This window comes from Macaca mulatta, chromosome 1 (genome assembly GCF_049350105.2).
Source record: "Macaca mulatta isolate MMU2019108-1 chromosome 1, T2T-MMU8v2.0, whole genome shotgun sequence".
NCBI lineage: Eukaryota > Metazoa > Chordata > Mammalia > Primates > Cercopithecidae > Macaca > Macaca mulatta.
In genome coordinates, this window is record NC_133406.1 from 143,477,012 (window position 1) to 143,501,933 (window position 24,922).

The 24,922-nt window shown below is 33.9% G+C and overlaps 1 protein-coding gene across 4 annotated transcripts in view; it reads right to left on the reverse strand.

Moving 5' to 3' along the window:
* Positions 1-24,922, reverse strand: part of PTBP2 (polypyrimidine tract binding protein 2) — a 94,048-nt gene that overhangs the window by 21,879 nt on the left and 47,247 nt on the right. For all 4 annotated transcript variants that reach the window (XM_015145532.3, XM_015145530.3, XM_001105316.5 and 1 more), the window contains exons 4-8: positions 23,423-23,595; positions 22,461-22,604; positions 15,610-15,774; positions 15,413-15,523; positions 8,150-8,345 (exon numbers count right to left, since the gene is read on the reverse strand). In XM_015145532.3, coding sequence (XP_015001018.1) covers positions 8,150-8,345; positions 15,413-15,523; positions 15,610-15,774; positions 22,461-22,604; positions 23,423-23,595 — 789 coding nt within the window. The remainder of the gene's footprint in view (positions 1-8,149; positions 8,346-15,412; positions 15,524-15,609; positions 15,775-22,460; positions 22,605-23,422; positions 23,596-24,922) is intronic.

The following is a 24,922-nucleotide window of genomic DNA, read 5'->3' on the forward strand; positions in this document are numbered from 1 at the left end:
GTTTATTATTTGCATGTTACATATCTACCCTTGTTTTGTACCCAATTTTGAATGAATGTATGAACAATACTCACTTTTCATTTTTTAATCAATAAGATAATCAGGCTAAATACTGAATGGACTTGGTAACAAAAAATATCTTACTATGTAACAAAAAAAAAAAATCAAGCCTGTAATCCCAGCACTTTGGGAGGCCGAGGCGGGCGGATCACGAGGTCAGGAGATCGAGACCATCCTGGCTGACACGGTGAAACCCCGTCTCTACTAAAAAATACAAAAAACTAGCCGGGCGAGGTGGCGGGCGCCTGTAGTCCCAGCTACTGGGGAGGCTGAGGCAGGAGAATTGCGTGAACCCGGGAGGCGGAGCCTGCAGTGAGCTGAGATCCGGCCACTGCACTCCAGCCTGGGCGGCAGAGCGAGACTCCGTCTCAAAAAAAAAAAAAAAAAAAAAAAAAGAAAGCAAGCTAAAATGATGGGACTTACATTTTTACTACATGTATATTATTATTCTTGATAACTATTCTACAGGGGAGAAGATGACAGGCTAAAATGTCAAGCTAATCTAATTTTATTCCACTATTTATTAGTTAGGAGTACGGACCTTGGAACTAGATTTCCTGGCATTGAGTGCCAGGGCTTGGTCACTCAAAAGTTAAGGGAATCTGAGCAAACTGTTCTTTCTGCCCTACTTTCCAAATCTGTAAAATGGGATCTATAATGGTAACTACATTTAGAGATGATGTATTACTTGTGAAGGGCTAAGAACAGTTGAGTGCCTGAAACAGGACAGAAAAATGGTTAGCTAATATTAGTATTCATATTCAGCAAACTTTTGGCTCCTAGGATTGAGACATTTCATTCTAAGCTACAGTATTTTAAATGTTTGTGTCACAAAATGATGACATAAAAAACTCTAAGCAGGCCAGGCGCGGTTGCTCACGCCTGTAATCCCAGTACTTTGGGAGGCCAAGGCAGGAGGATCACGAGGTCAGGGATCAAGACTATCCTGGCTAACATGGTGAAACCCCGTCTCTACTAAAAAAAATACAAAGAAATTAGCCGGGCATGGTGGCAGGCACCTGTAGTCCCAGCTACTCGGAGGCTGAGGCAGGAGAATGGCGTGAACTCAGGAGGCGGAGATTGCAGTGAGCCGAGATCGCGCCACTGCACTCCAGCCTGGGCGACAGAGCGAGACAACTCCATCTCAAAAAAAAAAACAAATAACAAAAAACAAACTCCAAGGAATAGAGGTGGAATCTAAGGAACTAGTATTAACTTAATAATTTTCGAGCTATTCCTAGGGTGGCAACTACTGCAAAGGGATCTATCTAAGCATTTTGATAGCGGAGCCAAACTTTATACAGAGATTCAATGGCGGCAGAAAACACAGCAAATCCCTTCTACCAATACCAATGATCCAAAAAGCCTAGTTCTTAGAAACCAGTATATATGCATCTTCAAAACCCCTTTTCACTGGGGTTTCGTTTTAGAGAAGTCTACTTAACGGCCTACATCACAATAATTAACTAAAAGTAGCCTTACTAAACCACGAAAATACCATGCCATATTCTTGTTCTTTCTAAGCTCTGGTTCAAGAAACCCAAAACCTTAGAAGCAGCATTCATCTCTGTAGGAAACCCTGAACAGCCTAAATTTATTAAATCATATCTGAAAGACTATAATGAATCTTGTTTAAAAACACACACACACACACAAAAGTAAAGAACACAAGCATCACCTACATATATTGTAAGAAAATATATCAGTATTACTCTATTACCTCACTACTGCAATACTAATTAATATGTAATCTGTCTAGTTTTGTAGTTTTTCCCTTCATCACTGTAGATGAAATGCAATAATGTATTTAAGAAAGCCACATTTCACAAAAGACTTTTTAAAATTGTACATATCATCCTATTCAAAAAGAATAGAACAGGCAGACTACACAAAAGTACACATACAACAACAAAAAACACCTAAAAGATCTAAATCCTCTCAATGAATAAACAGCTCACATGCACACCTGGATGGGTTTTTTCACAATTATGTATACAAGAAAAGTGATTTATAATCTATTGGTATTTACTGAGAAAATATTAATGTATCCTGGTCTTCCATTTATGGGCATGAATTCCTTCTGAGAGAAAGATTTCTAAATTTTAATTAATTTTGCTTAGTCCTTTATCCACACCACCCCCTTCCTTTTTTGGGCCATTGTTCAAGGCCAAATTAAATAATTACATACATCGGGGCTAAGGTCACCATTTCAAACCACTCTGGGCTACTAGAACCTGCAAACAACTGACAGTTTCAAAAGTTTAAAGCAGACAGTGGGAAGAATCTATAATGTACCTGTTCATAAGCTGGTTTAAGTACTTACCTGAAAACAAAAGCTGGGCAAAAACTTAAAATTAGCAAATAAATGCAAGAATTTAACTAATTGTCCTGCACAAATTGAATTACAAGGTTGATAATTCTAGTTGATGAAGGAAAATTCTACTTTATAAAGATTTTCAGCTAATTAATGTAGAGAAGGAATATGTGAATTAGGGGAGAAAAAGCAATATTTGCAACCCACTAGTGAAATTAATTAAGGTAGCAACCATTAGTGTATACTAAAATCATTAGCAGAAAAAATGTAATGAAAGGATCAGAAGGTCAACACCCAAATCCACAAAAGTCTTAAAGCATCATTAAAATCACTAAAAGTGGGGCAACCAGATATTAGATGTCTCCTACTGAGACACAATAGGAAGCACAAGAAGCACTTAAAAAAAGAAAAAAAAGAAAGAAAAACAGGCTCTAAATCTTATCAAGCCTTTGGAACTAACTTTAAGTTTATATAAGAAACGCAGCAGATAGAGGAACAAGTTAACATGACGCTCTAAGGAAACAGCAAGGCTAGTCTAATCTGTGAAACTTTCTAAAAGGATAACCATGTCACTTCATAAGTAAACGGATATGAGATTGGGAGTAGAGAAAGGGAGATGACTATTACAGACTGAAACAGACTAATGAGATAAAACAACCAAATGCTATGTGCGGCCCTCCATAGGACCTTGTTCTGAACAAATCAAACTTTAAAAGCATTTTCAAGATAATTGGGGAAATTTTAATGTAAGTTGGGTATTTGATGACATTAAGAAATCATTGTCAATTTTGATTAAGTGTAATAATCATATTATGGTTTGGTAAGAAAATGTAATTATTTTAGAGATACTATGGTAATATTTGAGAAGACATGTCATAATGTCAAGGATTTGCTTTAGAATACAAAAGAAAAACTGAATAGATAAAACTAAGTGTCACCGCTATTGAACCAAGATGACAGGTGTATGGGATTCGTTATATTAGCATACAGCTTAAATCTCTAATAATAAATTAATAAATATTACCAAATGAATAACCCATACAAATGTAACAAAGAAAGAAAATCAAAATAAGTTTTCCAGTTAATTTTATGTATCACAAATAGAAAATAAAAAATTCAGTTTAACAGCTAATTAAAATTATGCCAGAACTGTACCAAAATAGATTTAAATGACATTAATTAAGTCACGAGTTATTTTCTGTGTCAGTAATTCTCAACTCTTGCTACACAGTAAAACCATCTTGAGATCCTAAAAACACAGGAATGCCTGTGACCCACTCCAACTATTCTCAGTCTGGGGTAGAATTTGGTGACTTCAATGTGCAGCAAAATTTTGAGAAACAATGTTCTATAAGACCTACATGTTTATCTTTATGAATAAATGTTGTATCTGTTCACAATGATAACTATTTTAACATCAATGATTTCCTACAAAAGATCTGCTTTGCCTTTCTTTTAAAAACTTTATGATGAGAATGCCTGTTCCTCAATTTGAAATACAAGGAAAGCTCTAAAATAAATATTCTTTGTACACACTCTCTCTCCTAATTTTTAGAATGCAGACAACAGGATCATGAAAAATTACTTCCAGCAACTTTTCTAAGTGATCTACCCCTTAATAAATTAACTACACCTCTTAACATGAGAAAACGATGATAATGATATCTCAATTTATAATCTGAAGGATTTTTGATCACCGTTTTCTTTGAAACAGAATATGTGAATGACTAATAGTCTGCCATGTTTGTGATTATGTATTTAGATGTCAGATTTTTAAACTCATTACAAAGTACTCAGTCTCCTTTCTTTGAACAAATTACATTTTCTGAGACACTATGATACCTAGCATTGAAGGAAACAGAAAAGCCAGATATAAATGTTAGTCTTAAAAAAGTACTGTGGAAAATAAATCAATTCAAATTTATAGTACTGATTCTAAAGTAATTAAATTCAGTCAAGTAGCTAGATCTAATATAAAAATCATACAAGGTAAAGGAAGCCCAACACAAATATTTAGCAAAAGAGTATCACCTTATATTTGTGTTCTTACAAAATTTTTGAAACAAATTCAATGACTTCATTTTGAACAAGTACTGTTTCAGGAAGACTGAGCAGGAAGTTAATCCCATCAATACTAGTTTGTTGAAGTCATCTGATTAAATAATTAGAGGAAAAGATTTAGTTACTATTCTAAAAGGCATGTCCTCACTTATGCGATATTGGGTATCACTGTAAACAATGTTTAAAAAGCAAAAATAAAGGTGGAAACTGAGATCAAATATTCACCAAATGTATGAAGAAGAAAATAGTGTCTTCATGTCGTACAAATGAATACTTTGGGATTGAGATCAATTATTTAAAAAGGTAAGATTATTTAAACATACTTTTCCAAAAACTGACCTGTCTAACATATGTGAATAAAGCTGAAGGCTTGGCCTATCCAAAATACGCATATTAATATCCTTACTACCCATTTTATAAAAATTATTGTACATCCTAACAGAAAGAATGCAGGTAAGCAATTTAGAGAATTGTGACTGTCAAATAAACATTTAAAGACTGCAAACTAAATCTTAACAGAAATTAATAGACATTTTCCTATCAAATTAATCTTGTGAAATTAAAAAATAATATGCTGGTAGGGGAAAAAGTAGGACACCCAGCCTCATATATAATTAATGTTAGTTTAAGTTAATATCACCTTTAGATGAAGAAATTTGCAAATAATGTAAATAGGCTTTAACATTTTCTTTGACCCAATAATTCTAATTCTAGGAATCTAGTCTAAGAAAATAATTTGAGAGGCAAAAAAGTACAAGGGTGTTTTAATAAAAAGTATGGAACAGCCTACATGTCCACTTTCAAAGGTACAACATATCCACTAACATGCTATGCAGGTATTAAAACTATATTTTAAAACAAATTCTAAGTAAAATATCAATTACAATAAAAGATAATGCAAATCTGCAAATACAGAGCAATTTTAATTTTGTACAAAAACATGTATTTACATTAAAAATATTAAAATAAATGGTTATCTCTTGTGAATTATCAAAACTTGGGTCCATTATCTGATTTTTAAAACCTTTAACTCACCTACTTTCAACCTATTTTTGAGTATACTTAAAAAGCTCAGTTATAACAAGATGCAAAAACATTAAAACAGATAAAAAATGAAGTCACAGCCGGGCGCGGTGGCTCAAGCCTGTAATCCCAGCACTTTGGGAGGCCGAGACGGGCGGATCACGAGGTCAGGAGATCGAGACCATCCTGGCTAACACGGTGAAACCCCGTCTCTACTAAAAAATACAAAAAATTAGCCGGGCGAGGTGGCAGGCGCCTGTAGTCCCAGCTACTCGGGAGGCTGAGGCAGGAGAATGGCGTAAACCCGGGAGGCAGAGCTTGCAGTGAGCTGAGATCCGGCCACTGCACTCCAGCCTGGGTGACAGAGCGAGACTCCATCTCAAAAAAAAAAAAAAAAAAAAAAAAAAATGAAGTCACTTAGGAAAGGCTAAACATTTTTTCCTTTTTCTTATGAGGCAGAGATGAAGAAACAAAAATGCATTATACTAAAAAATTCAACACAGAAGTGGAAAAAGACACTAGACAATTTTTTGGTGAAGGGAAAAAGACACTAGACAATTTTTTGGTGAAGGGAAAAAGACACTAGACAATTTTTTGGTGAAGGGAGGAACTTAATTTACATGCTTTTAATGTAAAAACACAAAACACTTAAAAAATGAACAAAAGCTGTCAAGCATGGTGGCTCACACCTGTAATCCCAGCTCTTTGGAAGGCTGAGGCGGGCGGATCCCCTGAGATCAGGAGTTCCAGACCAGCCTGGCCAACATCGTGAAATCTCATTTCTACGAAAAAACACAAAAATTAGCCGGGGTGGTGGTACATGCCTGTAGTCCCAGATGCTCGGGAGGATGAGGCGGGAGAATCGCTTGAACCCGGGAGGTGGAAGTTGCAGTGAGCCAAGACTGCGCCACTGCATTCCAGCCTGGGCCACAGAGTGAGACTCCGTCTCAAAGAAAGAAAAAAAAAATGACTTTATTATTGTTTTAAAAGTTTCACCAAGGTCATAAGATCACAAGGAAAATGCTGAAAAATTCCTGAGAAGAATCCAGGTGACTTCTAAACAAGCCTCCCACCCAGGATCCAAGCGCATCTAAGTATATTCAGATGGGCAAATACACATAGCTCAGTATGGTCCAAAGAAGTGATTAGTAGTCCATTGTTAACGCTAGCTGGAGTTGCTCGGTATTTTATCTTTAAATTGTTTCTAAGAATTTTTCAACTTCTTAGAAACTATATGTAAAATCTTGATGACACCATCTGTTTTAATAAAGTAATGTATCTGCCAAGTGCCTAGCTGAATGCTTATGACCTAGAAGCCACTCAATAAATTCTGATTCTTTCTATAACAATGTCTATCAGTAAAGAGTTTAATAATCTATAGTAGTAATTATAAGCAAAAACCATGTTTCACTGTTTCACTCTTGACTTTGCCTTTAAAAACTGTATACTGTGAAATATTCAATCTTATTAACTTGAATTACAAATTCAGCTAGACACACACAGAGGGGTAGAGATTCTGTCCGGAAAGAGTGTAAGTGACCTAAAGCGTCTACTGCAGTCATAAAAAACACTATGACTTGTGCTAGATATACCAGAAAATTCAAATAAAGGGTCAGATTTGTTTGTTTAAAGTTGCCAGAATTAACAGGTAGTTAATTCTGATTAGTTACTAGAATCAAATATCAACTGCCTTAAGAGTATATTTCTCTACATATATACCACTTACAGATTTCAGATTCACAAACTGATGGCATGATTGTTATATACTGGGAAGTAAGTATTTCCAATAACTACTTAATTGTACGATTTTTTTCTTTTTGAAATGATGGACATAAACTAAACTGTAAAAGCTAGTTTGTCAACTATCAATTTTGAGTTCCCTATGTATAAAAATCATGACTTAAAGATAATCTTACAAATACTAGAAATCAAGAAATACATCAAATAAAAGGAGACTCTAAAATTCCATCTTATAAAATCACTTTGCATATTTTACTTACAAAATAAGATTTTCCTTTATTTTTTTCTTCATCTTGATTTCACTCTATCAACTATAAGCTGCATATGCTTGCACTGTATTTTTTTTTAGGTGGCTCAAGTCCATTGTGGTACAAAGTAAAATATAAATGATTAAGACAAAATGCAAAGAAATAGCAAAATTAATTTTACAGAAAATTTCTTCTAGTTTGAATTGTTTAAAGGCCACTACAATATGCTTCAAAAAAAAAATCCTACATGCCTCCACCCATTATGTATGTTTTGTCTCTTAATATTTCACTGTTTCCATGCAATGCTAAATTAAAACAATCAGATCAGCACTGAAAAACACACACAAGAACTTCGGGCCTAGACTTTGGCATAGTGACATCAAGTTTAAAGTGTAACTATGGCATTAAGAATTCAACAGTATTTCTTCATTAGAGCTTTTCTTCTTTTGTTCTGGGCGAGTGGCATGGAAGAGAAGCTGAAGGTATTAAAAGGAACAAAACTAACATAATTTTACGTAGAGTTATGGAGAACACTTTGGGTTGTTCTTAACAGTATTAATATGCCTTCTCACTTGAGAAAAAGAAAACTCATGAAACCTAACACAATTTGGTAAGGTCCAAAATGGAAGGATTCATTATACTTACTGGTACTTTTCCATTTGGCAAAATGGGAGAAAAGTGGTTAAGCCAATAAAAATCATACCTAAGAGAGATGTCTCCTTGGCAAATGCTGCAGCAATAGCTGGGTCCAATGCAGGCTGTCCATCCCCAGACGGAAGATCAGGTCGAGTATAATCCCTACTTTTATCATTGTTGTATTTTACATTCAAATTCACAAGTTTGGAAAAATCAATCCTTAGGGTACAGCAGGCATTATAAATATTCTGACCATCTAGGGCCTGTAAAAGTGAATAAAGTACATCAGCTATCTTAAACAAAAAATAAAAATTAGTGAAAGTATAATTTTAATAAAATTCAACAACAAAAACTCGAACTTAAAAAGCTACCAGGAAAAGGATTCCAATTTCATACATCAAATTTTGCTATTCCAGCTGTCCATGTATTAGTTTCCCCCAAATATTATCTTCTTTAAATAGAAAATGCTACTTCAACCTAAAATACAATCAGCTAAGCATCCATGCTAATACTTTTAATTGTAAAAAATTGCAAATAGGTTAATTTAATAAAAAAATTAATAAGGATCACAAACAGGAAGTCCTGCAAAGTAGTGCCACACTACTCTGCTCAATAAGGTTAATTTTATTATACATATATTTATTGCTGGATGGCAGTACTTTGATGATTCAGTACAGTTTTATAAGATAACTGCTATTTGATGCCACATTGTACAAAGCTGCTTCAAACCAAATTATCCTAACACATAATAGCAATTCCCATAAAATGAGGCAAAAAAGAAAAAACTATTTTCCTTAACCTGAAATGTTCACCCCCAATCAGACTGTCTTGATGAAATTAGTAAATCCAATGTCATTCCAGAAAAGTTCTGAAACTGACAAGTGCCAGGTCTAGGATTAATTAAAAGCCTAGAGTCTTTTAGGTCACCTTAAGCAAGTTGTTTAACCTCTCTGAATCTCAATTTCTTAATTGGGAAAACAGGAATGATGACAATGGCTGTCATGGTTCTTCACAGGGTTATTATGAGGAGTAAACTAAAGATCACATATGTGAAAATACAACATAAAGGACTATGTTACTGCTATGATTATCTTGTATTTTTTCTGCTCCTATATAATCACCATTTGTAGTTCAGCTGGATAGAAGCTGGAAACAAACTAGAGAACAGGTGAACATACTGTTAACTTCTCATTAAAAGAATAAACATGTCGTGTTATGGAAAAAGTAAACCTCTACAGTTAGCTTAAGTATATAAAGCTTTTAATTCAAATATTCTCACCTCTGGGAATATAAAACCTTTTCTCTTAATACATGAATTTTTTACGTGACTAATTTACCTAGCTAAAAACTAACCTAGAAAATAATTCAACACAGGTTCATCCACTTCAATACAGCACTGGTAAAAACTCAAAGGGACTTCATACATATCAGGATTTGAATTACATTTGGGTTAGGCAAGGTACCTATCATCACATAAAAGTGGAAGCCATGTATCAACTTTATCAGCCAGAATAACATAACTATTAATTCAACACCCTGGTGTAAAGGCAAACAAAGCACTGAAGATAGGTATTTATTTATTAATGTAGCATTCCTATAGGGAAAATGTAAGATAAGTAATAGAACTGACATTTCTACACAACAGGTAAGTATCAAAAGGAGTAGCAAAATTCACTCTTAGGTGACTACTTCAATGTTATCAAAGAGAAAATGATACCTTATGAGAAAAGATCTGGCTTTGAGTCACAGTATCTAGGTTAATGCTAAAAGTGCTGATACAAAATTACTAAACCCACACTATGTTTTTTAGGAGCTGAATTCTTTCCCAGCAATACTGATGGCGACTGCCAAATTATCTAACAATTAATATGCCCATTGTTAGAAACCCCTCCAGGAACCTTTGAAATTTTCTCCCTTTGAACATTAAAACAAAAACAAAAACAAAAACATAAACTTTATGTAGGTGGAAAATACACAAGTATACCTAAGGTACAAGAGCTAGAGAAATAAGCAAACAAGATGTAAATTAATCATCTGTTAGCAAAAGAGGAAAGAAATAGGAGTTGAGGATGCATGAGAACAAAAATCCAGGTATTTTAAATAGTTGACTAAAGTAGGTGACCACAAACAAGAAAGGGAGTAAAATCAAATTTAAAAAACATATGCAAGCTCACTTCAAGCTCATGTATTTGCAAAATCCCAAGAAAAGCAGTAGCACACAAACCAGTCCTGTGGTTCAGCAATCAGGAATGCGGTGATCTTGTTGGAGTTAAGATTTCTGACAGTAAAAGCTCAAGACAATTTGCAGAAAGACCTTCCAAATGTGCCTACTCACAGTGAAAGTTTAGACAGTAAGCAAAAACAATCAGAAAAAAAATTTTCATGTAAATTTGAAGTTTATGGCTAAAACATGGAAATCAAAACACAGGAAAGATATTAGGCAAAGAAAGCATAATTATAGCAGCACAATGAAACATTGCATATGGACTAAAAACATGAAAAGCCACAATAAAACTATTTCCATTTTTCAGAATGTTTACTATTTATAACTTACTTTTTTGAAGAGATTGTTGGGGATCAGATTTAGCACACGATGAGAGAAACCATAACTTCCAAATTCTTTAAATATCTACTTTTTAATTTTTGGCAAGTCATGAAAAATTATCAAAATCAACAACACAAAATTAAGCTTATAATACTAATGTAATATTTCAGACTAATTATTTACCACTATCAACTCCACCCTGGTAGATTATGCAGGATTTTCCTAAAGCATCCTAAAACCACTGATTTCATCATAAATTCTCCATTAATATGAATGTAAAATATACAGATTGTAAATTAAGCAGATGTCAAGCAGAATCTTTGCCCAAGATATTAGGAAAGGACAATCCATTAGGTCTCTCAAAGAATCTGCATAAAGCAATGTGTACTCTGCGAGAAGGAAATGAATGACACAATCTTACTTTCACAAATGTTTTACCTCATATTTATTTTTATTATTAGTGATGAAATGGAATCTCCTGGAAGAAATAAATAATAAGAAACAACCCACTTATACGTTAAAATAAAATGATCATATAAACAGGACTTCCAGAAGACACAATATCACTGTCCAGTGTCAACTAGATATTCCTAAAAAACACATAATGTTTCTGAAAAGCTGTTTCTAATAACAAAAACCAAAAAGAACCATTTCCTACTCATGTGTGTTATAATGTAAGGACTACGTAAAACAATTTTTAAATCCCAGGTGAAAAGGAGATTACATTAGCTGTCTTATTATACTGTAAAAAAGACTGGTATTTTTATGCATCAAGTAATTATATTCCTCAACATTACAAAAGCTGAATTAGAATGCCAAGAAGGCACATCTTTGCCTAATACACTACTTTCCAATAAATAAACAAGATTTTCTAAAAGGTATTAAGGTGTTTCCTTTAATAAATATGAGGATCGAATAAAATACTTTTTATAGATAATTAGGATTGTTACTATGACTTCTGATTTTCACCCTAAATGTCAATGCTTAATACAGCAGAGAATAAAGCAGACATGGTACTCAGAACTTACAGTCCAACAGAAAATATACACATTTAACAAATTAAAAATTGTATGTGTGGCACTGATAACTAAGAAAGGAAGGGATCTAATCTAGTTGAAATGTTACAGAAGACTTCTCTCAGAAAGAGACTTCTAAACCGATACTTGAAAGACAAAGAGAAGCAGAAGTTGGGCATAAAGAGATGAAGAGAAAAAATAGTATTAGCAAATGGAACAGCAATCTGTAAGATCAAGACATCAGAGAAAATACAGTGTATGCAAGCTATTTAAAGAACTCCAATATAGCTAAAAAGGCATGAGAGGAGAATGGAGAGGCAAGCTGAGGACTGATTTAGAGTTTTATAAGCCATGATCCATGATAAGAACTGTGGACTTCATCACAAGGACAGAAAAGTCACTAAAGGGTATTGTGATTAGAAGCAATATGACTTGAGGATGATATCATTCTTAGTACTCTGTGGAAAAATAATGGAGGCAGAGGAAGATGTCAAAATGGTGAGTTCAGTCAGAAGGCCAAGGAAGGAGAGACATGAAAGAGAACTATTACTACATCAATGGTACTCAAATCATGATTCACGGTCCAGCAGCCCAGGCCACTCTGCATGAATATAAGTCTGTGTCAAAATTTACGTCAATATCGACATTAAGTATACTGTTTGCTAGAAGTATGCTGATTTCAGTGTGACATACACTAACTACCTTGAGAGACCAGCATCTTGAATAACAATGGCTTAGACTGCAGTGACAGCAAAAGAGTTGGAGAAAAAAGGCCAGATTCAACAAAAATTTAGGAGGTATAATCAATAATATCTAATGATAGGCTGGAAGGAAGGGGAAAAATACCATGTTTTCTGGCTTGTTAATGAGACTGACGTTGGTATCTTGCACTTTACTAACAGTAGACACCAAAAACAGGAGCTGGATTGAACACACTAAGTTTGAAGATAATCATTAGACTGCCAGGTTCTTAGTGTGGGTCTCTTAGGAAAGGTCTGAGCTAGAAAATGTGATGTGAACACTGTCTGAATCACAGAGGTTTAACGGAGCTGTGAGAGCAGGTGAGGCCTCCCAGGTAGAAGGGGAGTGACATGACAAGGAAGAAACAGTCAGAGGGGTAGGATAAATCTAGGTGAGAAGTATCAGAGACCAGGAAGAAAGAGAATTTTAAGATAATGGTGCACAGTGTCAAATATTATCTAGATATTAAGTAAGACAAGGACTGAATCATACCACTAGCATTTAGCTACTCTAATAATCACTGGTGGCACTGGGGAAGAGTAATTTGGGTCAACAGTGCTAAAACCAAATTATAGTAAGTAGAGAAATGAGAGTAAACAACAAGGATAGCCTACTTAAGAAGTCATGAGTGAAAAGGGAGAGGGGAGGAAGGGTGATAGAAAGTAGAGTTATAGATGGATGGATTGAAAGTTGAAGGTAAATTCATTTAAAATGTAAGAGGCTGAGAATACTTGAAACTGGTGAAAAGTGGCCAACATAGAGAGAAACAAATGAGAAAGAGGGGATGACAGATAGTGCAGTCTCTTGAGAGGCAGAAGACAATAGGCTTTGGTGTTTATTGGTCTTACACAACTAAACATCTATGCCTTTTATTAGAAGAGAAAGACAAGTGTGAGTATTAGCAGATTTTGCAAGAAAAACTGATGAGGCTTCCATGTGATTTTCTTCTTCAAGCAAGTGAGAGTGACGAGAGATATGGTAGAAGGGAAAATTTCTATCTGATAGAGGCACTGTGAAAAACAGAGAAACTGTTGACTGAAGAAATGTGAGGAGATTTTTAAACTAGAGTAGGGGGCTTCTTTGTAGTTGATGCTGATGGATTTAAACTGGTACCAATTGTCAAATTATGTTATTATGTGATATTCTCTAGGTAAAGCCCAGATGCAGGCATGTAAAATGAACATTACTGCAGTTATCAAAAATGTAAATTTTACCAAAGGGTCTAGATTACAAGGTAATGGGGCAAAGCAAGTTTAGGAAACAAATTTATTTTTCCTTCTCTAATAAGTGAAGTGTGAGTTCTGATACCAGAATAAGTACTTAATAAAACAATTATCTACTATCTTAGAATTATAACTTTAGATCTTTGCCAAGAAGACCTGAGTGCATACCTGTGCACAAACATCAATATTATAGTTGGATGCTTAGTATCTGTTCACAGAAGATTAAACGAAAATTGCAAACAGTTGACATTAATTGAGGTACTTTTATGAGATTAAATGTAATCATGTATTATTTCAGACAAGATACACATATAAACTATTTTCCCCATAAGAATTATAGCTCAAATGCAGTACAATCCCCAAATTTCATTTAATTGGTCCTCTAACAAATACTTTTCTTTGAGGTCAGAAGAGCAAGGAAAATATTCCACACCAAGAAAAATGTAGACTATATTTAAATGTTTGAAGTTGTGAAAAATGTCACAGAAACCATGATTTCTAGATTGTCTCCTAATCATAAAACCTCATACCACATTGATTTTGGTAGCCACAGCATGTGAAAGGAGGATACTCATTTTTTGGAAAAAAAAGAATTCTAATTGTCAACCTATGCCTGAAGAGGAAAGCATAATAAGATTAGATTATACCTGAGAACCAGTGAGGAGCAGCATACTGAAAGAAAGTCTGAGACTGAAAAAACGTCTACCTTATAGGTAGTGTTCATTATAAGTAATTCACCTTTAAATCTTAGCATCCTCTTGTAACAAAGGGGAAACCCCTGTTTTGCTGATAACATAGAGTAGTGGTCAGAAAAAATGAGACTATAGCACTTGGTAAACTATTACAATTATGCTATTATTACTTGTATAGCCTTTCTGCTACCTACAACTAATTTTGCTCCAGAAATGAGGTTGTGAGGATGCAAATGCAATGAAACAATTATAAAAAATGGTCTGGGCTCCACAGAAGTAATCTTGATCTGGAGGAAGCATTTAAGTATTAGAATAATTAATCTGAAAGTAAAAGAACGAACGAACGAAAGAAAACCAGTTACGACAAATGTAAGCTTATTAAATGGTTTCATAATAATGGCTTAATAACGAATTTTTAATGGCTTAATAATGGAATAGTAATAATAATGAGATACTATAGCACAAAAAGTTAAAGAGACAGAGCAAAAGTAGATTTCAGATATACAAACAGAAGATTAAGGTACTTGGAAGCAAAGATGTGGTTTGCAGTTTTCAGTGGCAGCCTTGACAGGAAATTTTACATTTCTCAATGACCTCACATCCTCCATAAATAACAATGACAAAAAAGATAAATGATATAAATAAAATGTGTCTAGAAACCTATTCATAAAATCTTTAAAAAAAAGACATTAAATATATAATTTTAAATAAACTGAGAGCCTATCATAGCATTTGAGCCACATCTGAGTATTTCAGCCAAACTCTCTTGAAAACTAATTACTTTGAAATTCCCACTGAAAGCCACTTCAAATTTTATGCAGGTGCACATCCCCAACATAGTCCTGCTTTTTTCTTAAGAGTACAAACTTGTGTCCTTAAATTTAAAAAAAAAAAAAAAGTAAAATAATAGAAGCCTACATTATGGTTAACTACAACTATGATTTTCCTAAAAATAAGTATTTCTTTTTTATGACAAATATTAAGGTTTCTTAATATTATTTTAATGCTATCAATTTCTACTATCTATACTGCAAGATATCATTAAGTATATGTATATATTTTTACATATACATTTCAATTAAAAAAAATCACTATCTCAAAAGAAAGACTTACTAGTTTTGCTTGTTGAGCATTTACTGGATCACCATACTGGAGCAAAGCTTGAAACTGGTTGTTTTTTGTAAATGTGATTATCTTCAAAACAGCACCAAACTTAGAAAATATCTGTTAAAACATTAAAAATAAAACGTTACTTATTTACTATATTATTATTTCTCTAATTTATAGGTAATTATGAAGATTAAACTTACTTGGTGAAGAACATCAAGTGTTACAGGGTAGTACATGTTGTCAATAATTATTCTAAGTACTGGACTCTGGGCTGGAGTCACTGCACTCTCGCTAACTGTGGTGCCACTAAGAGGAGTATTTGCTGTCTGGACAGCTGTCACAGCTTGAAGAACTGCTTGAGCACGCTGGAAATTAATATTATGTAGTTTAGAAACATACCCACTATCGTCACATACTTTGCTACCTGTTACACTACTAGTTCACTTTGTTCCTAGAACTTACACAGATTAAACAACATTTAATGGCCACCCAACAAATATTTTTAAGCACCTGCCATGAGCCAGGTACTACCTGCTTAATAAATCAAATATTCTACTAGTATTTCATTCAAAAAAATTATCCAGGCTTTGAATCAATGTTGAACAAGCAAAGATACGATATATAATTTATTCTCAAAAAACAAGATGTAGTTTTACAGACACATGTATCATCAGAAAATGTTTTAAACAGAAATCTAGAGAACAATAAAACTTTAACATTAATCACTCCAAAAAACAGTGACGTTGTAAATCTCAACAAGGGGGTTACTGAATTATCCAAAAGAATTCCCATAAAGCTTATTATTTCTAATACAATCTTAAAATAGGAACGTGCAGAAAATACATTTTTCATACTACACTTAACTTCTGACACCAAAATTTTTAGATTAGAAATCGATGTGTAGTCCAGTCCAAAACCAAAAAATTCTCAGGTAAACTTCAAGATATTATATGAAGGATATTTCCCATACATTTTACGGTATCAAATACACCATCAATTATAAAATGCACTATTGTTTTAAGTATGACTAATAGATGTTGCCAATTGAACTATGGAAGATAGACTACTGTAGGACACATCAAATTTCTGAGATTTTAAAATGTGAAAAAATATAACCATAAAATTGAATAAACATAGTATTTGTAGGAAATCTTCCAATCAAATATTATGTTAAATGCTCCCTCCAAAAGGCTGCCTTTATTACTATTATCCCTTTCCTATTATTATTATGACAGAGTCTATGATAAGGACATAATTTCTTTCTACCTTATCTGTGGTCAAAAAACAACAAAGGCAAATAGTTCTAAAGTATAACAATGACAAATACCACAAATACCTATACATAGCTTTACAGTTTGAAAAATCTACATTAACAGTTAATGAAAGAGAATACAAAAGAATTAAGATACTTAGGAGAATAAACAAGAACAGTCATTTTACTAAAATATTATATAATCACAGATCACATGGCTTGAGAGTCCAGATACATATCTACACAATCATTTAAATGTTACTTAATTTTATCTATAAATTTATATATTAGCCAAAATGACTTACTAAAACCCAACATTTTGAAATGTAATAGATTATTTATTTTAGTAGACATCTTGATACTATTATTGAAAAACTAATCGTAAATTGGTAAAATTAGATTTATAGAGCAGTAGCTATTCAAATGTTTAAATATATTTAAATATTTTAAGTAGCTCATTGCAATATTATCTTCATTAGTGAACATGTTCTTATGGTATTTACCTATAATAACAAGCATAGACTACCACAACTTAGAAAAACACTAACATCTACTGCTTCAAATAATAAAATGTGTTTTTTAAAATAGGAATCCATGATCATGGTATAAAAGTGGTGTAAAAGATTAAAAATTCCTCTGCAACTCTGTCATCCATTCTATTTTCCCCTACCAACCCCTTACAGTATTATCTTAGGTATCCTTCCAGAGATACTAGCTACATCTACAAGCATATATATATACACAAATATTATACTTATTCCATACTTTTTTCCCAATACTATTCATATTTTATTCAATACTATTCATACTTTTTAATTCAATACTATTCATACTTTTATTTAACACTATTCATTGTTCTCTATCTTCCTTTTATGGCTTAACAATCATGTTCTCCCACACCAGTAACAAATTACTTCATACATTTCTTTATGATTTCATTTTTTTAAAGACTTCATATATTTTTTCTTATAATTCATGGAGCAGAGTTGGCTTGCCAACATAGATTTTAATAAAACTTCTTACCAAAATATTACACACACACAGAAAAGGACACAAAACCTAAGTATAAAGCTCCATAAAATACCACAAATTGGACATCTCTGTGAAATAACTACCCAGATAAAAAACGACATATTATCAACACTCTGTAAGCCATACTCATGCTTCCTCCATGTTACAAAAATGGAATCGTATCAGATGTATTCTACTTAGGTTTGGCTTCTTTCAGTAATTATGATGTACACTACCCATGTTCTGCACGTAGCAGTAGCTTGTCCATTTTATTTACCATACAATATTCCGGCCGGGCATGGTGGCTCACGCCTGTAATCCCAGCACTCTGGGAGGCCGAGGTGGGTGGATCACCTGAGGTCAGGAGTTCGAGACCAGCCTGACCAACATAGAGAAACACCGTCTTTACTAAAAATACAAAATTAGCCTGGCATGGTGGTGCATGCCTGTAATCCCAGCTACTCGGGAGGCTGAGGCAGGAGAATCGCTTGCACCTGGGAGGCAGAGGTTGCAGTGAGCTGAGATCACGCCATTGCACTCCAACCTAGGCTTGAAACTCCATCTCAAAAAAAAAAAAAAAAAAAAAAAAAGCAATATTCCACTAAATGAATACACCACAACATATTCTGCTGCTGTTGAACATTTGGATCATTTATAGTTTTTTGGACTACTACATACAGTGTTCCATGAATTTTCTTGGACATATCTTTTAACATACATATGTATATATTCTCAGGTATGTTAACTAGGAGCGAGTTTACTTTGAGTTTATGTCAAAGAATAGTATATGCTCAACTTTAGCAGATATTCCAAGTTTTCAAAACTGGCTGTCACCAATATTTTATTACCTATCCTTTTAATTTTAGCCACTCTGGTTATGTGCATAGCGGTATCTCATTTGGAGTTAAGGCTCTCAATCCAAACCTAATCTACTCTTTGCTTATCAGGGGATAGCTTTTAGGGGAAGTAATAGCTAAAGGGAGACCTCAAGATATTTAACACTGGTCATGTGAAGTGTGAGGTGGAGGAAGGTTGGTGCAAAAGGCAGGCCAACCCACAATATTCCATGCATGAGAGCAGTGACATAATGGCAGCAAACAACTAACATCAGGAGAAAGCATGCCAGGTTACAGGATACACCATTACTTTTGGGACAGAAGCATAAGCAAATAGGGTGGAAGTAGAACAGAGGACAAAGAGCAGTAATCTCAGAAAAGGCCTTTACCCTGAGCATGAACAGGACCTACTGCATGGGCGTAACTTAGATATGTGCATTTGAGAAAGATACACACTGGCTGTACTAGGCAGAAAAAATTCCAAGAGGGAAAAGAAAAAGAAAGTAGTTTATAAAGATAACTGTTGTAGTAATATAGCCAACAGATGAGTGTGTTTGAGCAATACAAGTAGCAGGAAAGATGGAGAAAACAAGGCAGATAATTAAAAAGTGTGAACTAATAGGACCTGGTGATTTCAAGAAGGGATGTGGAAGAATTCATGGTTAATGCATACCCATTTGCATGTCTTCTATTATGAAACCCTATTAAAATGCCTAGAAGTGAATGAATATAAAATAAACAAACACTGAAGGGAGGGAAGGTCATCATTAGCTGAGAATAATTTTATCAAATTCCTGGAACACAGAAAATGAATGGAACCAAATAGACTGGAGACACAGTGAACACACAGCAAACAGGAGTTATATTGGTAGCAGTCACAGGAACCAAATTAGAAATTGGCAGGTTCACAGGAGGAGGGAGTGCGTGAAAAATGGATGAACAGAAAGTCTAGTTCATTAACAAAGAGCTAAATTTCTCTTCTCCCTCCTCTGACCAACTTGTACCCTCACCATCAAACAACAACAACAACAAAAACCTCTCTCTTAAAGGCACCAGAATTTCCTTCTTTCTTTATTTCTTTTTTTTTTTTAAGAGACTGGGTCTCATTTTGATGCTGAGGCTGGAGTGCAGTGGTGTGACCAGTTCACTGCTGCCCCGAACTTACCTCAGTCTCTCAAAGTGCTGGGATTACACGCACGAGCCAAAGTGCCCTGCTGGTACCAGAAATTCTAAAGGGAGTTTTGTGACCCAGAATAAGAGCTCTTTGGTATTTGGGGGGGATGGGAGTAACAGCTTGGTAGACACTCTTCATTACTTTATCCTAGAGGAAAGCAGACAACTTTAACAAAATATAATTGTCCATTCTGAAATATGAAGAGACAACAAACAGGGGATGAAGAGAGTGAGAACAAGATAAACATAAATGCTAACACTGAAAAAATAACTCAGCATAGAGTGATATATTTTTTAAATACTGTAATTAGTATCCTCAAAGTACTGCTGTCACAAGACATAACTGACTACAAAAAAAAAGATGACCAAAGGAGATTGAAGGGCTTTAGAAAATGAAAAATAAAATTGTAAAGCATTTTTTTCAACAGAAGAACTTTGCACTGATTATTCCTTCTGTCTGAAGTAAGTGGCTTATTCCCTAACCACTTTGAAGATCATTATTCAAATATCCCCTCTCAATGGGGCTTCCAACGGTCATCCTAAGTCCCCCTCCTCCACATCCATGCGTAGGCGCCAGCTTTGTTCTTTTTTTTGGCAGAGTCTCGCTCTGTCACCCAGGCCGGAGTGCAGTGGCGCATCTGGGATCACTGCAAGCTCCGCCTCCCGGGTTCAAGCAACTCTCTCTGCCTCAGCCTCCGAGTATCTGGGATTACAGACATCTGGCATCATGCCCAGCTAAATTTTTTTTCTTTCCTTTTTGTATTTTTAGTAGAGACAGGGTTTCGCCATGTTGGTCGGGGGGGGGGGGGGTCTTGAACTCCTGACCTCAGGTAATCCGTCCGCCTCAGCCTCCCAAAGTGCTGGGATTACTGGTGTGAGCCACCAAGCCTAGTCCCCAGCTTTATTCTTTACGTGTTCCTTTTGTTTAATCTTTTAACATGAGAATGTGCTTGCAAATTACTTAAATAATAATGAAATAGAAATGGGACATTAAATGCCATTTTAAGAGGACACTGTGTGCGCTAAGGGAATAAGGAATAAGCCAAAGAAAGAAAGACAAAGGACACATTATCTCACTTACATATGGAATCTAAAAAAGCAGAACTCACATCAGTAGAGTAGAAAGATAGTCACCAGAAGCTGGGGGAGGGAGGAATGAACAGGGAAAGGGGAGATGATGGTCAAAGTACAAAGTTTCAGACAGGAAGAATGGTTCTGGTGATCTACTGTACAGCATGGCAACTACTGTAATGCATAATATTGTATGCTAATGAGTTGACTGATGGCTGGCAGCCCCACTTCAGGATGGGGACTGGTCACCTGAAAGACCAAGGCATGATTAGAGGCTTATTATCCTTTGTACTATCCTATACAATAAACTAGTAAATCTCAGTAAATGTTTCCTTGAGTTCTCTGTGCTGCTCTAGCAAATTAACGAAATCCAAAAAGGGGGCTGTGGGAACCCTAACTTAAAGCTGGTCAATCAGAAGTTCCAGAGGCCTGACTTGCTGGTGTCTGAGGACATCTTGTGGGACTGAGCCCTCAACCTGTGGGATCTGATGCTATCTCCTGGCAGATAGTGTTGAAACTGAGCTAAGTTGGAGAACACTGTAGACCTGACTGCTTGCTTGCCATGTAGAAAAAAAATTCCCTCACATTTCTGGCCGCAGAAGCCTTCTGTGTTGATTGTTGTGGTGTGAGCAGAGGAAAAACAGTTTTTCCACATTCCACTGTGTACTAAAGGAATTTTAAATGTTCTTACCATAAAGAAATTGTAAGTATTGGAAATGATGAGCATGTTAACTAGCCATATTTGGTCATTCCACTATATATATGTATTAAAACATCACCTTGAACACCGTTAAGTATATACCATTATTTGTTAAAAATAAGTTAAAAATGCAAAAAAAAATCTAAGTAAAAAGAAAGAACAGCAGATATTTTCTTTTGGTATTCTTCCTCTTGATAATTATTAGAAGCGTACATTCTTTTTCAAAAGAAATTAAAAATTCATCATCAAATTAAAAAACCAGCTGAAATTTCAGTCCTATCTTTTAGGTAAAAAGTTTTACAAGCTTATTTTTCATAAACTATCTAAACCATTTTGTCACTTTGTAAAGTGACAAAAATCTATAAGGAATAGTTTTCCGTTACATTTTTATTAAGAAAAAGTCTGTATTTTACTGACAGAGAAAGATATCATTAGTTTTAAAACTATATTAAAACAGCGAAAGTTTTAGATAATTACAGCAGTCTTATAATGTAGGTCAGAAAACATTCTAATGCTATTTTTAAATACATTAATTTTAAATAATATCTTCTACATTACATTTTTAAAACATCAATACATTCATATATTCCTCATCCTTAAGATTTCTTTTCCAGGAAAACCATTAACACATCTTCAAAAATTTTTTTCCATAAGAAATTAAAACTTATAAAAAAAGTCAAATAACCAAAGGCACTGAACTTCATACCTTAAATTCTAAGCAGGAGAGTCGTATAAATAGTTTATGCTAATAACAAATCCTACCTGATAAGCTTCTCCACAAAAATTTTAACTTGCAACAAGAAAAAGAACATTTGATCAGGGGTTTAAAGGAATTTAAAATGACATAGTATTTAATACTCAGAAACATTCTGCATGAAAATACCTTAAAAATAACAAGAAGATGCCTATGAGGAACATCTGAACAGGTAAACATTTCCTTCCTATTAATGTTTATGAGATTCATAATATGTTCTAGGCCATTTTATTTATGCATCTACACATACTTACTTGGTTTAATGTATTATCTGTCTTTAGTTCTTTGTGATTCGAGTACTGGATATATATCGGTTGGTTACGAAGGTGAGGTGTCACGGCAGAATAGTAATTAACCATAGTAATAGCCGCTTCCTCGGTTGCTAGTTCCAAAAATGCCTGAAAATTTAAGTAGCACAATTTTTAATACTATAAATTCAAATAAAATTAATATCTGAGCAATCTATTCAGTTGATTTTAATCAATTATCTAGAATATAATCTTTCAAGTTACTTTTAAATAAGTAGAATTAGAAATCTCTTGTTGAAGTTTAGGTATACAGTTAAAGCTAACCTCAGAAGAAAGTTAGAACTGAGTACACCTTCCACCTATGATTTTTCACACCCACAAATCTATTCCCACAGCAAATGCTAGAGAAAATGTAAATATTTTCTAGCATCAGAATTTTACCACTTCTACCCTAGAGAATATATGATTTCCAAGTCATTTACAAAGCAGTATAATTATACAGAGACAAAGAAAAACATTACAAATTAAATGTCAGATTAACATTAAGTATATAAAAGGGAGTGTTAAATTTCATAAATTATTCTAAATGGCATCATTTAATATTTTTAAATAAAATTGCATATTCTCATAAAGTAAGCTTAAGGAAAGATGCGACTAGTACTTCTACTGATTTCTGATATCCAAGACAGAGCCACAGTAAAAGAAATACTTCATTTGTATTTTCCACAATTTCATAACAATTACTCAATTACAGCCCTAAAGTGAATTCAAAAGGCAAAGTTTAAAAACTATAGTGATTCAATTTGGCTACCTAGCATTAGTTTCCCACAGATACCTACTTGAAAAATTGAGAATACAACTTCTGTTCTTTAAGAAAAATAACCTCCTATTTTCTCCCTTTTACAATTAATTCACACCTGCTGGATAGTTTGGGGTTTAACATTTCATAAACCCCAAAAAAAGTGTACCTGATTTTTTCCTTTCAGCATAAGGATGTTGGTCACCTTACCAAAAGGTAAGCCTAAAGCAATAACTTCAGTTTCTGTTACTTCCCCAGGTAATTTTCGAATATGAAGTACACGAGAAGGAGCACCATCCATTTTATCTTCTCCTTTAAATTTTTTACTATCATTACCATTGGCTGAAAGACATTAAAAAATAGTCTTTATATATCAACAATAAAAGAATGTATGAATCTTCCTCTTTATGTAAAAAACTACAAATTTCCAAAAAGAACTTAAAAACGTATCTGAGAATACTTAAATAATTCTTAAAAATTCAAATGCTAGGCTTTCAAAGGAATAAAATCCCATCCACCTATTATTAAATGAAATTATCAATTAGTTAAGATTGCTGTTAATGTGTTTCTCAATAGTATTATAAAGAGTAATTATTAATAACAACATTAAAATGTAATCTCATAAAGAAACTGTCCAATGACTAAAGAATACAATCACAGTCACGTGCCACATTAACTACATTTTGGTCACTGACAGGCCACATATACAATGGTGGTCCCATAAGATTATAATACCATATTTTTATTGTACCTTTTCTGTTTAGAAACATCAATACTTACTACTGTGTTACAACTGCCTCCAGTATTCAGAACAGTAACATGCTATACAAGTTGGTTGCCTAGGAGCAAAAGGCTACATATACCATATAGCCTACATGGGTAGCACGTTTGTGTAAATGTACTCTATGACATTTATGCAGTGACAAAATTACCTAACAATGCATTTCCCGGAGGGTATCCCCATCACTATCTCCAAGATTTATGACTGTATCTTGTAATTTAATCATCTTATAATGAACTAATATGAATATTTTTAAAAGTGAAAAAACTAGGTTGACAAAAATTAGGAAGATAATTTTACCTGAGAAATGATAAATTGTTTGATTTGAAAAACGTACTTGAATGTGGGATCAAAGAATGTAAAGTTTACAAAACTGATAATGCAGTCAATCCAATTATGGCTTATCTACAATGAGCTTCTTCTAATATATTACTATTACCATCTAAACTACCTAATATTTTGTGACTATTAAGATCAATATACTCTAAATCACTCATGAACTTAATTATCTTATTCTATTACCATGAGATTTAAAGTAATATAATTTAATCAACAAATTAGTTAATGGCCTTCATTCCAAATCTTCACCAAAAAATAAAAACATTATTCAAAATGCCTATAAAATAGGTAATATTTAAATAGAGTTGTTTGAAGGACTTGCAATCTACTATGCCAAATCAATGGTTCTCAATCTTTTAGGATCTCAAGGATATTTCTGAGACTGTAGCTAAAATGAAGGATCTTGACACATTCAGAAATATACATGTATACTCCATTTTGTATAAACCTTTAGGTAATTTATGGTATTTCCCAAAACATTCAACACAACCTATAAACAATATAATGTGTTTGTATATGTTCAACAATATCTGTAAGACTGTAAGATTA